We start from the raw sequence: 17,866 nt of genomic DNA, 5'->3' as shown, positions 1-17,866 counted from the left end.
GCATGTTAATTTTAAATTTGAGTCACACTGCATGTAGGGCACATACCCCAATTGGTCTAGATGGGAGGGGATTGAGTGCACCAGATCCCCAAATGAGACTGCCAATTGCACGAGTAACTTGCCCTCCTACATTACAACAGTGACTACAAAAATACTTAATTGGCTGTAAAGCGCTTTGGGATGTCCTGAGGTCATGGAAGGCGCTGTATAAATGCCAATTCTTCCTATGCCTGGAATATGAAGGAATAAGTTGATATTTTGCTAAGCTTCAAACCCTAAAGACTCCAGAACAGACAAGCCCAGGCATATTTTTTGACTAAATTGATGGGGAGCTATCTGCATGTATTAGAGTCCATGAAAAAAAGTGCTCAGTCCCAGAATAACCGAGAGGATGCGAATGGCCTCAGTAAAACAGCATTACCTGGCGAGCAATATATTTTGAACTATAGCAATTGCAATACAAACTAATTCATTTTAATCCTGACTCTGCTACTGTACACAGCTTGGCACCTCTTGCAAACTCTGACCTTTAGCGATAATTTGATCTGGAACCCAGTAAAGGAACCACCATGACCACAAGCAGAACCCTTCAGCGTATTGAAGCCTCTCGGGTATTTTGTATTAGTTTTGGTGAAATGAAGAGTGAACTTTTACACGCAAAATGAATGCTCTTTTCTGTAAATTAGCGAATTGTAAATGGAAAATCTGTTTATTGTATGTTGCTCAGGGTTTGAACACTGAGAGAATCTGATGTGTCACCACAGTGAGTGTCATTCTCCTGGTTTTAGTAAATGCAGGAGGCTGTGACACCAGGAGAGAGGGAAGGGGAAAGAAAGAATGAGAGAGACAGGGAGTAAAAGAATGAGGGGAAAGAAGGAACAAGAGAGGGAAAAAAGGGATATCAAGAGAAAAAAATGAGAGAAGGGCATGAGAGTGCAATTCAAATTTCAAGAAAATAGTGGGAAACAAAGCATGTCAAAGGTCATTTTGATGGGCTTGATTTCAAAATGCATGGCCTGGGATCTGTGTACTAGCTAGAGTTACAGTGAGACTATCCATGAGAATGCTGCTACACTAGATATAAAGCATGTGGCACTTTGTCAGAGCACAAGGCTTCTTGGACACTGAGCCTTGTGAAAGGTTAGCCACTCCTGTCTGATCCCGCATGATTGTGGGTGTTTGGTCCCAGAGGGCAGCTGCAAAATCCCAGCAAGAAAGAAAGAACTTACATTTATATAGCAAGGAATCAATTCATTCAGGAGAGGCGGAGTAAGAATAGACAAGGAAAAAAGTATCAGTAACATTGTATGGCCGCAATTAAGAGTATGCCCAAGAAAGTCCCAATGTTGTGGTTTATTTATGGAATATCTACAGTGACTCTGATAAACCACAACAAGGGACATTAACAAAGAACATTCTTGATCATACTCTTAATTGTGGCCTTGAGGGTCCAGTGTGCAATGAGTTTGGGCAGTCTCCATGGGCATGGGTTCACTACACAAAACCTAGCCTCAGTTGGCCACTAAGTTGGCAATCTCACTCACTATCCTGTGGGAAGCAATTCCAGCTGATCTGGATGTGAACTTTTGTAATGGTGCAATTTTCCTAGCCCTAGTTTTGTACTGCTATGCTTCAACTGCCCTATCATTGGTTTGTTTTGTGGGCATATAAAATAAAAAAGGGCAATAAACTAATATTCAATTTAACAAGTTAAATACAATTCTTTTAAACGGCTTCCTATGAATTAAAAGCATACTGATTGAGATTGTGTAAGGTCATGTATTTTTAACATGCTCGATATAATTTAGATTTCTGCTTTATGCAGTGTAGCTCTGAGTGTTAGTGCACCCTGTGCTGCAGAGGGCCTGGTCTGCACTGTGCTCACTGCAATAATTGCACCCAGCTGGCAGTGCTCTGCAATCCAAATATGGCTATGCTTCTCTGATCAGGACTTGTTGTGAGAGCTGATCAAAGACATTGCTGGAGATGTAGCTTTAAAATAAGATCTGTGTGCATTTGTACTGCAGTACCTTGTACCTCCGCTCCTTTAATGTACCAGTGTACATTGTGCAGCAGAGATGATTAGAGAGCACTCCAGTGAAAATTCAGTATCCGCTCCTGTGCTTTGAGTTTTTATTGATTGGCTTGTTTTTCAGAACATCCGATCCTACTTATAGAGCATTTCCCAGGAGGTGCATTCATTTATATGGTAGAATCTTGACTACCTATTTAGCCTAATTTGCAACATTCACTTTTATTAGAAATTGAAGTGTCTCATATTTGCTTTTTCTTCACATTGTTTTTCTCTAATAATGTGGCAAAAGGAAGAGGGTGCATTTACCAAGGAACTAAAATATTTTATATATAAGGGAACGCTACCACAGAACGTTACATACATACAAAGAAACTGTATGTGATTGCATTAGAGAGGGTACAGAGGAGATTTACGAGGATGTTGCCAGGGCTGGAGAATTTTAGCTATGAGAAAAGATTGGATAGGCTGGGGTTGTTTTCTTTGGAACAAAGGAGGCTGAGGGGAGACTTAATTGAGGTGTATAAAATTATGGCAGGACCATATAGAGTGGATAGGGAGGACCTATTTCCTTTAGCAGAGGAGTCAGTGACCAGGGGGCATAGATTTAAAGTAATTGGTAGAAGGATTAGAGGGGAGCTGAGGAGAAATGTTTTCACCCAGAGGGTGGTGGGAGTCTGGAACTCACTGCCTGAAAGGGTGGTAGAGGCAGATCATTTAAAAAGTACTTGTATGTGCACTTGAAGTGCTGTAACCTACAGGGCTACGGACCAAGTGCTGGAAAGTGGGATTAAGCTGGTTGACTCTTTTTCAGCCAGCACAGAAACGATGGGCCGAATGGCCTCCTTCTGTTTTGCAATTTTCTATGATTCTATGAAATTATAATGTGGAAACAAGCCATTCGGCCCAACCAGCCTGCGTTGGTGTTATTTCTCCACACAAGCACGATCCATTCCCCACGTGCCTTCCCCTATCCTCTTATTTTCTTTTCCTTCAATCACTCATCTAATCTGTTCTTAAATGTTGACATGGTCTTTCCTTCAATCACCAACTCCAGTACTGAATTCCACAGCCTCACCAACCTCTTTGTAAAAATGTTTCTCCTGCTCTTTTCCCTACACCTCTTACATTTAATCTTATAATATATGTTCCCTCATTCTAAACCCTCTCAAATACTGGAAACAGTCAGTTTCTATCTACCCTTTGTAATTTTAAGCATTTCTACAAAATCATCCTTTAATTGCCTCTGTAATAACAAAAGCAGCACTAATTTTTCAGGTCTGTCTTTGCATTTCCTCATGCCAGGCAGCATACTAGTTAATATGTGCTGTCCCCTCTCTATTGCCTCAACATCCTTCCTATAGTGTGGAGCCCAAAACTGCACAGAGTATTCCAACTGTGGTCTTATTAAAGTTTTATATAGATTCACCATTATATCTTGATTTTTACATTTTATACCTTTTGCCATAAATGACCTTCCCTCCATCATAAGGTCAGAAATGGGGATGTTCGCTGATGATTGCACAGTGTTCAATTCCATTCGCAACCCCTTAGATAATGAAGCAGTCCGTGCCCGCATGCAGCAAGATCTGGACAACATCCAGGCTTAGGCTGATAAGTGGCAAGTAACATTCGCTCCAGACAAGTGCAAGGCAATGACCATCTCCAACAAAAGAGTCTAACCATCTCCCCTTGACATTCAACGGCATTACCATTGCCGAATCCCTCACCATCAACATCTGGGGGGGTCACCATTGACCAGAAACTTAACTGGACCAACCACATAAATACTGTGGCTACAAGAGCAGGTCAGAGGCTGGGTGTTCTGTGGTGAGTGACTCACCTCCTGACTCCCCAAAGCCTTTCCACCATCTACAAGGCACAAGTCAGGAGTGTGATGGAATACTCTCCACTTGCCTGGATGAGTGCAGCTCCAACAACACTCAAGAAGCTCGACACCATCCAGGACAAAGCAGCCCACTTGATTGGTACCCCCTCCACCACCCTAAACATTCACTCCCTTCACCACCAGTGCACATTGGCTGCAGTGTGTACCATCCACAGGATGCACTGCAGCAACTTGCCAAGGCTTCTTCGACAGCACCTCCCAAACCCGCGACCTCTACCAGCTGGAAGGACAAAGGCAACAGACACATGGGAACAACACCGTCTGCACGTTCCCCTCCAAGTCACATACCGTCCCGACTTGGAAATATATCGCCGTTCCTTAATCATCGGTGAATCAAAATCCTGGAACTCCCTACCTAACAGCACTGTGGGAGAACCTTCAGAACCACATGGACTGCAGTGGTTCAAGAAGGCAGCTCACCACCACCTTCTGAAGGGCAATTAGGGATGGGCAATAAATGCTGGCCTTGCCAGCGATGCCCACATCCCATGAATGAATTAAAAAAGAGTATTCCATTAGCTTTCTTAATGGCCTTATCCACTTGAGGTTCTGCGTTTAACACCTTATGAACCTGAACTCCCAAATCCCTCTGCTCTTCTACATCACCCAGCTTTCCCCCATTCAAAGTATGACTTTATTTTTTTTAAACCAACATGTACCACCGCACATTTGCTAACATTAAACTCCATCTGCCACTTTTTTGCCCATTCCACCATCTTATCAATATCCCCTTTCTCAAAGCTCTCCATCACTGAGGGTTTTCCTCACCCCATGCCTAGGGCTGTTGTAGACTAATTTATAGAGATTTATTTCTATGATTAGTCAACATCTCCATTATTGTTGTATCATGTGACTACCAGGATGGTAGAAGATGGACTAGATGGACCTTGTCCTCACCTTCCATCCCACTAGCCTCCACATTCAACGTATCATCCTCCGCCATCTCCAGCGCATTCCCATCACCAAACACATCTACCCCTCCCCTTTCAGCATTCTGAACGGCCCGCTCCCTCTGCAACACCCTGGTCCACTCTTCCATCACCGTCCATGTTTTAATAACCCCCCCATGAATTAATTTCTTCTAACTTCTTCTTTGTTTGAGTCTGAGCCCCCTTATTACTGATTCACCAAGCAGTGTAATCAATCTTCCATTATTTGCTCTCTCAAAACCTCTCACAATCTTGAAACCTGGATTAGATCCCTTAAAAAGCTAGATGGAGATGGAGGGTACGGTCTTGGATGTCAATTATTAATTGGATATCAGGAATTGACTCTGCTAGGCATTTCTGAAAATGCTGCATTCGAGATTCCTTCCACGATTGATAAATAGGATTCTGACTGAGGCTGATATACCACCGAGAACTGCAGTTGTAGTTTCTATCCACAAGAAAGGATTCTGAGTGAATGTGCGTTGGTTACATCCACTGCTTAACGTCCCAAGCCCTGCAACACTGCACTTTTGGTGGCATTACTTGATTAAAAGGTAGCAGTTTTTTGAAGTTGTTAGGCAGCCTTTGTTAGTTTTCCAGGTTTGTTTTATGGAACAATTTCCAACAATGACACCAGATTCAGATTTACACCTTTCGATAAGCTCTTGAAAGAACCCATTTCCCGATTGGGGCGGAGCGACTGCTTGCGGACCATGTGTCGCGGCTCGTCTTGCGCGGGGAAGACCAAAGCGCGGGCGCTGCTGGTACCTCTGAAGTGGCGGTTGTCAAGGAGCCGGAGCCGGAGCCGGGGCGGGGGGGGAGAGAGAGTCGCAGTGAGCAGCTGCCGCGGCGCGGGAACAAGACAGCACGATTCCGGGGCGGGATCCAAGGAAAGGCCGGGGTAACGGAGTGAGAGCCGGCGCGATGCTGCCCAGCAAGTACCGGGCGCGGCTGCTCGGTAACCCGGTGAGTGCCGCGCGGTAACCATGGAAACGGGGCCCGGCCCTCAGTTAACAGAGTTAGTGTTAATTTATATAAATGATTAGTTCCATGTAATCTAGAAACAGTATTGAATAGATAATCTAATTCTATTTTATAATTTCATATATTATAGGTATGTAGTATCTGATGTCTGTGCTTATTATGGCAAAGCCTTACTACAGAGACTCGAACCCCCATAATCCGGGCCGACACTCCCGGTGCCAGTACTGAGGGAGCGCGGCACTGTCGGAGGGGCAGGACTGAGGGAGCGCGGCACTGTCGGAGGGGCAGGACTGAGGGAGCGCGGCACTGTCGGAGGGGCAGGACTGAGGGAGCGCGGCACTGTCGGAGGGGCAGGACTGAGGGAGCGCGGCACTGTCGGAGGGGCAGGACTGAGGGAGCGCGGCACTGTCGGAGGGGCAGGACTGAGGGAGCGCGGCACTGTCGGAGGGGCAGGACTGAGGGAGCGCGGCACTGTCGGAGGGGCAGGACTGAGGGAGCGCGGCACTGTCGGAGGGGCAGGACTGAGGGAGCGCGGCACTGTCGGAGGGGCAGGACTGAGGGAGCGCGGCACTGTCGGAGGGGCAGGACTGAGGGAGCGCGGCACTGTCCGAGGTGCTGTCTTTCAGATGTGATGTTAAACCGAGGCACCGTCTGCCCTCTCAAATTTGCAAAGGGACATTGATAGATTAAGTGAGTGGGCAAAACTGTGGCAGATGTAGTTCAATGTGGAGAAATATGAGGTCGTCCACTTTGGACCCAAGAAAGATAGATCAAGAGTATTTTCTAAATCGCGAGATGCTGGGATCTGTGGATGAGCAGAGAGATTATGGGGTCCAAGTACAGAAATCATTAAAAGCTAGTGGACAGGTACAAAAAATAATTAAAAAGGCAAATGAAATGTTGGCCTTTATCTCAAGGGGGTTGGAATATAAAGGGGTGGAAGTTATGTTACAGCTGTACAGAGCTCTGTTTAGACCCCATCAGGAGTACTGTGTTCAGTTCTCGGCACTTTACCTCAGGAAGGATATATTAGTCTTGGAGGGGGTGAAGCACAGATTCACCAGAATGATTCCGGGGCTAAAAAGGTTAAATTCTGAGGACAGGCTGCACAGACTAGGGTTGTATTCCCTTGAATGGTTTTTAAGATGACCAAAGGAGTTAGTAGGGTAGGTAGAGAATGTTCAGGGAGAATTGGCTGTCCTCGTACAAGAAACACAGAAAGTTAGAATGCAAGTATAGAACGCAATTAGGAAGGCAAATGGTTTGTTGGCCTTTATTGCAAGGAGGTGGAGTACAAGAGTAAGGAAGCCCTGCTGCAATTATACAGGGCTTTGGTGAGATCACACCTGGAATACTGTGTACAGTTTTGGCCTCCTTATCTAGGGAAGGATATACTTGCCTTAGAGGCAGTGCAACGAAGGTTCACTGGATTGATTCCTGGGATGAGAGGGTTGTCCTCTGAGGAGAGATTGAGTAGAATGGGCCTATACTGTCTGGAGTTTAGAAGAATGAGAGATGATCTCATTGAAACATATAAGATTCTGAGGGAGCTTGACAAGGTAGATGCTGAGAGGATGTTTCTCCTGGCTGGTGAGTCTAGAACTAGGGGTGGTAGTCTCAGAAAAAGGGGTCGGCTATTTAGGACTTAGATGAGGAGGAATTTTTTCACTCGGTTGTGAATCTTTGGAATTCTGTACCCAAAGGGCTGTGGATGCTGAGACATTGAGTATATTCAAGGCTGAGATTTTTGGATTCTTGGGGAATCGAGGGATATGGGGATCGGGTGGGAAAGTGGCGTTGTGGTCGAAGATCAGCAGTGATCTTATTGAATGGCGGAGCAGGCTCAAGGGGCTGTACGGCCTGCTCCTGTTCCTATTTCTTATGTTCTTATGAGAAAAACTATTTCCTCCGATGGGGAGTCAAGAACAAGGGGGCATAACCTTAAAATTAGAGCTAGGCCATACAGGGGTGATGTCAGAAAGCACTTCTTCACACAAAGGGTAGTGGAAATCTGGAACTTTCTCCCCCAAAAAGCTGCTGAGGCTAGGGGTCAATTAAAAATTTCAAAACTGAGATTGATAGATTTTTGTTTGGTAGATGGATCAGCCATGATACAGATCAGCCATGATCTAATTGATTGGTGGAACAGGCTTGAGGGGCTGAATGGCCTACACCTGTTCCTATGTTTCTCTCAGGTGGGCATAAAAGATCCCATGATACTATTTCGAAGAAGAGCAGGCGAGTTCTCTCCAGTGTCCTGGCCAATATTTATTCCTCAAACAACCTCACTAAAACAGGTTATCTGGTTATTATCACATTCATGTTTGCGGGATCTTGCTGTGTGCCAATTGGTTGCCATATTTCCTACATTACAATAGTGACTACACTTCGAAAGTACTTCGTTGGCTGTAAAACGCTTTGGGACGTCCTGAGACCATGATAAGGTGCTATATAAATGCAAGTTTCTTTCATTTATGTGATATTGATCATATGGTGAGAAGATTGTTTTCATAGTTGTCAAAGTGGCTGTGTTTGATCCCTGGGGTCGGCCCTGGCAAGATTGCATTGATTATCCACTCCTAGTTGCCCTGCAAAGGATGATGATGAACTGCTAAAATTCACTTTTGCAAACAATCAATATGGCTTTCTAAGCCACTTCAGAGGGCACTAAGTTAAAGTAGTGTGAACTAGATTCATATGGAGGCCAGGCCAGGGTAGGAGTGGCAAGTTCCCTTGGGTTTTTACAACAATCCAGTAGTTTTCATGGACTTTTTTTTTCCCCCAGTGCCAGCCACAAATTTAGCACTAGCCGTGATTCTAACTCTCGACCTTTCGGTGCCATACCACATCCTAGTTATTATCCAATGACTTCTGTTGGAATGCTGTATTTGGATGTTAGATGAGCAGAGGATTTGGCCTAGCTTTGATTTCCTCTGCCCCTCCCCAGGGCTCAATAACTTACAGACACTCAATGTCCAGACTGACACAAGGAGAATGGCCACTTGGGTAAGGTATCCTTGGGCTGCTGGTACCTGTGAAACCACAGTAAAAGTCAGCAGCTTCAGGGTGGAGGGGAGAGGAGAGAGTTGCAAAATGTTAGGTAAGTTTTTATACATTAGCAAGTGGAGCAGAGCGAAAGCCAATATATCCTCAGAGCCTGATAATTCTGCATCCCAGAGTACTAAAGGAGGTAGCCATGGAAATAGTGGATGCATTGGTTGTCATCTTCCAAAATTCTATAGATTATGGAACAGTTCCTGCAGATTGAAGGGTGGCAAATGTAACCCCACTATTTAAAAAAGGAGTGTGAGAGAAAACAGGGAACTACAGACTGGTTAGCCTAACATCAATAGTAGGGAAAATGCTAGTCTATTATAAAGGATGTGATAACAGGACACTTAGAAAAATTCAATGGGATTAGACAAAGTCAACATGGATTAATGAAAGGGAAATTGTGTTTGACAAACCTACTGGAGTTTTATGAGGATGTAATTGGTAGAGTAGATAAGGGAGAACCAGTGAATGTGGTGTATTTGGATTTTCAGAAGGCCTTTGATAAAGTTCCACATCAGAGGTTAGTGTGCAAAATTAAAGCACATGGGATTGGGGGTAATATACTGGCATAGATTGAAAATTGGTTAACAGACAGGAAACAGAGAGTAGGAATAAATGGTTCTTTTTCGGGATGGCAGGCAGTGACTAGTGGGATTCTGCAGGGATCAGTGCTGGGCCCCAGCGTTCACAATATATATCAATGATTTGGATGAGGGAACCAAATGTAATATTTCCAAGTTTGCTGACGACACAAAACTAGGTGGGATTGTGAGTTATGAGGAAGATGCAAAGAGGCTTCAAGGCAATTTAGACAAGTTGAGTGAGTGGGCAAATACATGGCAGATGCAGTATAACGTGGATAAATGTGAAGTTATCCACTTTGGAAGGAAAAACAGAAAAGCAGAGTATTTAAATGGTGATAGATTGGAAAATGTTGATGTACAAAGGGACCTGGGTGTCCTTGTACACCAGTCACTGTAAGCAAACATGCAGGTGCAGCAAGCAGTTAGGAAGGCAAATATTAGCCTTCATTGCAAGAGAATTTGAGTGCAGGAGCAAGGATGTCATACTGCAGTTATAAAGGGCCTTGGTGAGACCACACCTGGAGTATTGTGTGCAGTTTTGGTCTCCTTACCTAAGAGAGGATATACTTGCCATAGAGGGAGTGCAGCGAAGGTTCACTAGACTGATTCCTGGGATGGCAGGACTGTCGTATGAGGAGAGATTGGGTCGACTCGGCCTGTATTCACTAGAGTTTAGAAGAATGAGAGGAGATCTCATTGAAACGTGTCAAATTCTGACAGGGCTAGACAGACTGGATGCAGGGAGGATGTTTCCCCTGGCTGAGGGGGTCACAGTCTCAGGATATGGGGTAGGACATTTAGGACTGAGATGAGGAGAAATTTCTTCACTCAGAGGGTGGTGAATCTGTGGAATTCTCTACCACGGAAGGCTGTGGAGGTCAAGTCACTGAATATATAAGAAGGAGCTAGATAGATTTCTGACACAAAAGGCATCAAGGGGTATGGGGAGAGAGCGGGAATATGGTATTGAGATAGGGGATCAGTCATGATCATATTGAATGGCGGAGCAGGCTCGAAGGGCCGAATGGCCTACGCCTGCTCCCATTTTCTATGTTTCTATGTGACTTTTTCGCATGATCATGTCACAACAACAATGCAACAATAATTTTTTTTTGACGAGATTTAGAAACATATATTTCCATTCAACATTTGTATACAAAAGCAGTTGTCAATCTTTCTTGCACACTAAAGTTTAACTGTTCACCATGTTCACGCTGATAGTTAAGCTTCTGGCACACTACCCTTTATTATTACATTCCACTTGAGGTATTTATTGCAGGTACTGTAACTCCACTATTTTGTTTGCAGATAAATACTTGTAGTCTTCAGTTAACTGTCCAAGCTTCATCTGTCGGGGACCGATTATCCCAGAAACAGCAGGTAAATAGATGTTTGTCAATGAGTGACAGGTTGCAGGAATTAGTGAAGAATCTTGAGTTCTTCAGTGTTGTTAATAGACGGTCAATTAGTGTTTAAACAACTGACATGATGGAGTGGATAGAAATTTTGTTAATGCACATTTCTTTAGTCTTTGTAACTTGGGTTTAAATCCAGCTTAGACTGGTTGGTGGAAATTTCCTCTCTGACAGCTGAAAGATTCCTAAGTAATATCAATTTGGACAATGTCTGGACCAGAAGCAGCATGCTACAGATAGAGCTAAGTGATCCCACAACCAACAGATCAGGTCAAAACTCTGCAGTCCTGCCACATCCAGTTGCAAATGGTGGTGGACAATGAAGCAACTAACAGGAGGAGAAGGCTCCATGATCATTCCCATCCTCAATGATGACGGAGCCCAGCACATGAGTGCAAAAGACAAGGCTGAAGCATTTGCAACTGTCTTCAGCCAGAAGTGTCGAGTGGATCTTTCTCTGCCTCCTCCTGAGGCCCCCACCTTCATAGATGCCAGTCTTCAGCCAATTTGCTTCACTCCACATGATGTCAAGAAATGGCTGAGTCCACAGGACATAGCAAAGACTACTAGTCCTGACAACAACCCAACTGTAGTGCTGAACACCTGTTTTCCAGAACTAGCTGCGACTCTAGCTAAGCTGTTCCAGTTCAGCTACAACACTGCCATCTACCCGACCATGTGAAAAATTGCCCAGTTATGTCCTGTCCACAAAAAGGACAAAACCAATTCGCTAATTCCCGCCCTTTTAACCCATTCTCAATTATCAGCAAAGTGATGGAAGGAGTTATCAACAGTGCTATCAAGCAGTACTTACTCACCAATAACCTGCTCACCGATATTAGTTTGGGTTCCGCAAGGAACACTTGGCTCCAGATCTCATTACAGCCTTGGTCCAAATATGGACACAAGAACTTAATTCCAGATGTGAGGTCAGAGTGACAAAGCAGCATTTGGCCGAGTGTGGCATCAAGAAGCCCTAGTAAAACTGGTCAATAGGGATTAGGGGGAAAACTCTCCAGTGGCTGGAGTCATACCTTGCACAAAGGAAGATTTACATAAAATTACAGCACAGAAACAGGCCATTCGGCCCGGTCTATGCCGGTGTTTATGCACCACATGAGCCTCCTCCCACTCTATTTACTTAATCTCCCCCTGTCAACATATCCTTCTATTCCTTTCTCCCTCATGTACTTACCTTGCTTTTCCTTGAATGCATCTAATGCTATTCGCCTCAACTACTCCATGTGTTAGCAGTGGTTTTGGTTATTGGAAGTCAATCATCTCAGCCCTAGGACATCACTGCAGGTGTTCCTCAGGGCAGCATCCTAGGCCCAATTATCTTCGGCTGCTTCATCAATGACCTTCCCTCCATTGTATGGTTCGAAGTGGGGCTGTTTGCTGATGATTGTACAGAGTTAGCTCCATTCGCAATTCCCCAGATAATGAAGCAGTAACTACGCGCATGCAGCAAGACCTGAACATCATCTAAGCTTGGGCAAATAAGTGGCAAGTAACATTTGAGCCACATAAGTGCCAGGCTGTGACCATCTCCAAAAAGAGAGAGCATAACCACTTCCCCATGATATTCAATGACATTAGCATCGCTGAAATCCCCACCATCAATACCCTGGAGAGCACCATTGATCGGAAACTCAACTGTACCAGCCACGTAAATGCCTTGGCTACTGGAGCAGGACAGAGGCTGCATATTCTGTAGTGAGTGGCTCACCTCCTTACTCCCCAAAGCCCCTTACCACCAAAAGACATAAGTCATGAATATTCTCCACTTGCCTGGATGGGTGGAGTTGCAACATCACTCAAGAAGCTCAACACTGTCCAGAACAAAGAAGGCCACTTGATCGGCAACTCATCCACTAGCCTAAACATCCTCTCCCTCCACCACCGGCACACCGTGGCTGCAGTATGTACTATCCACAGGATGCACTGCAATAACTCGCCAAGGCTTGTTCAGCAGCACCTCCCAAACCTGCAACCTCCACCACCTAAAAGGACATGGGTTGCAGGTACATGGGAACGCCATCGCCATCACCATCCCTCCAAGTTCCCCTCCACACCGTCCTGACTTGGACATATATCGCCATTCCTTCATTGTTGCTGGGTCAAAATCCTGGAATTCCCCAACTAACATCACTGTGAGGGCACCTTCACCACATGGACTGCAGCAGTTTAAGAAGAATGCACACCACCACCTTCTCAAGTCCAACTAGGGATGGGGAATAAATGCCGGCCTTGTCAGCGACGCCCAAATCCCGAGTAGATTTTTAAAAAAATGCAAGATAATTGATGAACTGAGAGTTGAGTTAGGAATCAAAAGTGTTCCATTTCTCTCCAGGACAAATGTGAAGACTTCAGTAGCAATTACTCTCTGCCTTTAATGTTGTGAAATTCTAATAATTTTCATTTTAGTATGTTACTGGTGTTTTGTGGTTTCACTCAGTGACCAGAGCCATGCAAGAAATTCATAATTCAGGGGCTAAAGTCCTATTCCAGTCCACAGAAATGTTAATATGATTTTTTTTTGCAGGTTGACTGTAGATTAAACAAGGATCTGCTTCCTTCGCATAACAAGGTTTTACATGTAGATGGTGACAAGAATTTTATTTCCAAACCAGGTACAGTACCTCACGCCAGCTTTTATTTGAATGCAGCCGTTCATATGACTGGGATTATGGGGAACTGTGGACACTTTTCCAGCAGTGAAATGGTCCTAGTAGAGATGCAGGGCACTGAGCACTGGAGAGAGTACAGGGCACTGCAAGCATTGACCACTGGAGAGGGCACCGCCAGCATTGAGCACTGGAGCGGGTACAGGGCACTGCGAGCACTGAGCACGGGGGAGGTAGTAGAGATTGCTGGAAGTGCACAGCTGGGCAATCAGCACCTGTGACAGATGGGTCAGCATTCAGTTAGGATGCTTCATCAGACCCTAACATTGGGTTCCATCTGAAATGTTGATGCTTTTCTTTTTCAAATGTAAGTTTCCAGTTATTTTTAAGATTTCCAGCTTTTGTGATTTTTATATTTACCTTGACTAGGGTGGAAGTAACGTGCTGATTGCTCATCCTTATGATTTGGCTGCTTTGGGCAATGTATAGTCTTTCACTTGAGAACAGATATCGTTTGGTTTATAATAAGATTCAGGTCAGACACTTGACTCCATATGGTGTAATATTGATGTTTCATATTTTGTGGAAATGACATCATATCCAAATTACTGGAACAATTTTTTCCTTGGAAATGTGATGTTTTGAAAGTTTTCCAAAATTCTAAATGCGTTTGCTCACATTTACTTGCCCGTCCGTGATATGATTACTGTTTTTAGAATTCTAAAGGGACTAGATAATGTCGACCATGATCAGCTATTTCACCTTGACCAGAACATCAGAACCAGAGGAAATGACCTGCGCTAGAAGCGGGAAAGGGGGTGTAAAGTCAAAACTAATCTTCAGAAACAAAATTTCAGTGAGCGAGTGGTCAACCTATGAAAGAGACTCCCTGGAAGCAGTTAGTATAGATTTATTCAAATGCAAATTAGATAGATTTCTTTCAGAAAATAACATTTTGGGATACAGTAAATGAGTAATTTAAGACATGACATGTGGTAAGTGTAACAGGCTTGGGGGGAACAGGTGACTGGATCTATGGTTCCCAAAGCTCTCCACCATTAGGGGTTTTCCTCGCCTCATGTCTGGGTCTGTTGTAGACTCATTGATAACTATTGATTGCTATGATTAGTCAACAGCTCCATTATCGATGTATCATGCGACTAACAGGATGGTAGAAGGCAAACTAGATGGACCTTGGTCTTTTTTCGTCTAGCAATTCCTGTGATGCCATATATGTGAAGATCTGTCAACTCAGTATTTTAAAGACTTAATTGGGTTTTAACCAAACTTCCAAGTGATTTCCTCTCATTACACAGTCTCCCATGCATTTACAGTGTCCATGAATTCTAACTTTACCCTCAACTTTGGTTTAAAAAAACCACACAACTGTACACAGTACACAATTAGAAGCAGTACAAATTGCAATATAAACACTGAAGATCATGTAAAATACGTGTTGCATTAAATCTTTGAGAATATTGATGATTTAGAACAGAGGTTCCTAAACTGGGGGGCATGACAAGGTGGTCAGGAGGGTGCCAGCTGTAGCTCAGGAACAGGCAATGCCTCAGATAGGTATTTTCTTTATTGGCGGTGCTGTAGCACTCTCCTCAACTCCCTCAGGCTGTTCCCTGACTCTGCTCTCTACAGAACTCAGGCATCCATTGCAAACTGTTTGAGCTTACAGGCATTTTCAATGCTTCTCAGTTTAAAGGTCTTTCATTGAGTTACCAAAGAAAATTGTTTGCTTTCTGGTCTGTAGCTCTGTGCAGCATACATTTCTTTTTGGAAATGCTCATGAGCCCTGGGCTCCTCACTGCCTTAGCGAAATAAATAAATAGCCCCCTCAACTCTGCTTCAAAATCTGTTTAAAATGTTTTTTTCCCTGAGTTCTGCAGCTCTGTGGTGTGTCCGTTTTTGCTGTTCATGCATCAAAGTCCTCATGAGCCCTTGAAACTGGGTTTCCGGCAAAGTAACTCCAGCGAAGCGAGAGCAGCTCCGAGGGATCTCTTGCCCAGAGAGGTCTAATGATACGATTGGACTTCATATTAAAAGCCAAAAGTGTAAGGGAGCAGAATTAAAACAGCTAGTTACCAAACTGCTGAGGTATTCTGGGTTATCAGCAATATCTACACTAACATTAATCATAGAAAAATAGGACCATGAATCTCTGTAGGGGAACGCAGCTAAAAAAACGTTCGGGAACCTCTGATTTAGTTATATTTTCTATTCACAGTGACTATTGCATGAGTTTTTGCAGTTGACAGTCAGTTTATTCTTGTGTGTAAATTGTTAGAGCTCCATATTCAGCAGCGTGTCATGTACACAAGTTATAATGAGGCTGACTGTACACAAGAAGATGCTGCATCCAGTTTTTATGTCATTCACAGACACAATGTGCCATGAGGATCCGATCCACTACTACTCGGAGTCAATGTCGCGAGTAACAGCTGGGGACATGTCGTCACATGTTCCCCTTTCAATAAAATGCAGATCGCGACAGGGCTCTCATAGCGCTGTCCCTTCCCCGTCTCACAGTCAAGGAACCTTGCCCTATTTACCAGGTACTTACAGTTTATAAATCATTCTGGTTTAGTTTGTAAAAAGGCTAATAGAATGTTGGCCTTTTTCTCAGGGATGGAATACAAAGGGGTGGAAATTATGTTACAGCTGTATACAGAGCTCTGGTTAGACCCCATCATTTTTTATTTGTTCATGGGATGTGGACGTCACTGGCAAGGCCAGCATTTATTATCCATCCCTAATTGCCCTTGAGAAGGTGGTGGTGAGCCGCCTTCTTGAACCGTTGCAGTCCGTATGGTGAAGGTGGAGTACAGCGTCCAGTTCTGGGCACTGCACCTCAGGAAGGATATATTGGCCTTGGAGGGGGTGTAGCACAGATTCACCAGAATGATACTGGGGTCCAGAACAAGGGGGCATAACCTTAAAATTAGAGCTAGGCCGTTCAGGGGTGATGCCAGGAAGCACTTTTTTATACAAAGGGTAGTGGAAATCTGTAACTCCTTCCCCTAAAAAGCTGTTGAGTTTGGAGGTAAATTGAAAATTTAAAATCTGAGATTGCTAGATTTTTTTTTTGTTAGGCAAGGCTATTAAGGGTTATGGAACCAAGGCGAGTATATGGCGTTAAGATTAGGATCAGCCATGATCTAATTGAATGGTCAAACAGGCTCGAGGGGCTGCATGGGGCCTAATCATGTTCCTTGTGTATTTTGGCATGAACTGAAAAATCATCTCCGCTCAAAGAAATACTAAAATTCCTTTTTTTAAATTTTCACACACTCAATCTGCTGTCTGTAGAATAGACTCTATCCTGGGATGTTTATCATTTATTTATGTGGAGTGATTTTTTTTTGTATGTTGCATGCAGTGTATCATAATGTGGCTTCTGATGCTCCAGTCCTTTGTCTAAGTATGTTCTAAGTATATAGGGGATTTCTCCATAATCAGTGCCATTATTATCTCCCAGGTGACCATGTCATTTTTTCTGAGATTCCTTCGACACCTGGAATACCTGTTGTATATCGCACACCTGAGGAGCGGGCAGAGCATTCTGATAGGCTAAATTTAGACAGGTGAGTAGTATTTCAGATTAAATGCTTTCTTTTTTCGCAGTTGTTGCGGGGGTGGGGGGGAGTTGAGAGAATGAATAAAGTTTACAAACTAAGAAAAGACACCAGGTGTGCAGTGTCAGGTTCAGTGTGTGTGTGTGTGTGTGTGTGTGTGTGTGTGTGTGTTATAATATATATGTATATATAATATATATTTGTGTATATGTATGAATCGTGTGACTGCATGGTCTTACTGCCTTTAAACTTTACTTCCTATTGTAATGTTATTGCACACTTTTAGGTCAACTTTCCCCATTTATAAGTTCCTGTATCCATATTTATAATGGAAACTGAGTTGTGGTGTAATTACACTCTGCTCCCAGTGGGGTACTGTAGCCACCTCAGTTTTGTGTCTCCCAGCTCCTTAGTCTGTACTGGAGAGAAACTGCTCCAACCAACTCTACTTCTCTTGCTTCCAAATTGTATAATTATTATTTAACTATAAATAATATAAAAAATAAAGGTGATATTATAAATCTTACGTCTGCTGTCCTGGTTCAATTATCAACTGCAACATTTTGCATTTACATAGCACTGTTAATGTAGTAAAAAGTCCCAAGGCGCTTCACAGGTACGTAATCAGGCAAAATTTGACACCGAGCCAAAGAAGGAGACATTAGGACAAGTGTCCAAAAGCTTGGCCAAAGAGGTAGGTTTTAAGGAGCATCTTAAAGGAGGATAGAGAGGTGGAGAGGTTTAGGGA

The 17,866-nt window shown here is 43.8% G+C and overlaps 1 protein-coding gene across 3 annotated transcripts in view; it reads left to right on the top strand.

Moving 5' to 3' along the window:
• The first annotated feature begins 5,585 nt into the window (after positions 1 to 5,585).
• Positions 5,586 to 17,866, top strand: part of LOC137304728 (leucine-rich repeat-containing protein 49-like) — a 238,100-nt gene continuing 225,819 nt past the window's right edge. For all 3 annotated transcript variants that reach the window (XR_010958635.1, XR_010958634.1, XM_067973404.1), the window contains exons 1-5: positions 5,586 to 5,836; positions 10,801 to 10,872; positions 13,453 to 13,540; positions 15,925 to 16,098; positions 17,022 to 17,127. Coding sequence is in view for 1 of the 3 variants with exons in the window: in XM_067973404.1 (XP_067829505.1) it covers positions 5,795 to 5,836; positions 10,801 to 10,872; positions 13,453 to 13,540; positions 15,925 to 16,098; positions 17,022 to 17,127 (482 nt within the window). In the remaining 2 variants the exon portion in view is untranslated. The remainder of the gene's footprint in view (positions 5,837 to 10,800; positions 10,873 to 13,452; positions 13,541 to 15,924; positions 16,099 to 17,021; positions 17,128 to 17,866) is intronic.

The sequence above is a fragment of the Heptranchias perlo genome, chromosome 38, assembly GCF_035084215.1.
Source record: "Heptranchias perlo isolate sHepPer1 chromosome 38, sHepPer1.hap1, whole genome shotgun sequence".
NCBI classification, from domain to species: Eukaryota; Metazoa; Chordata; class Chondrichthyes; order Hexanchiformes; family Hexanchidae; genus Heptranchias; species Heptranchias perlo.
This window is presented reverse-complemented; position numbering and strand designations above follow the sequence as displayed.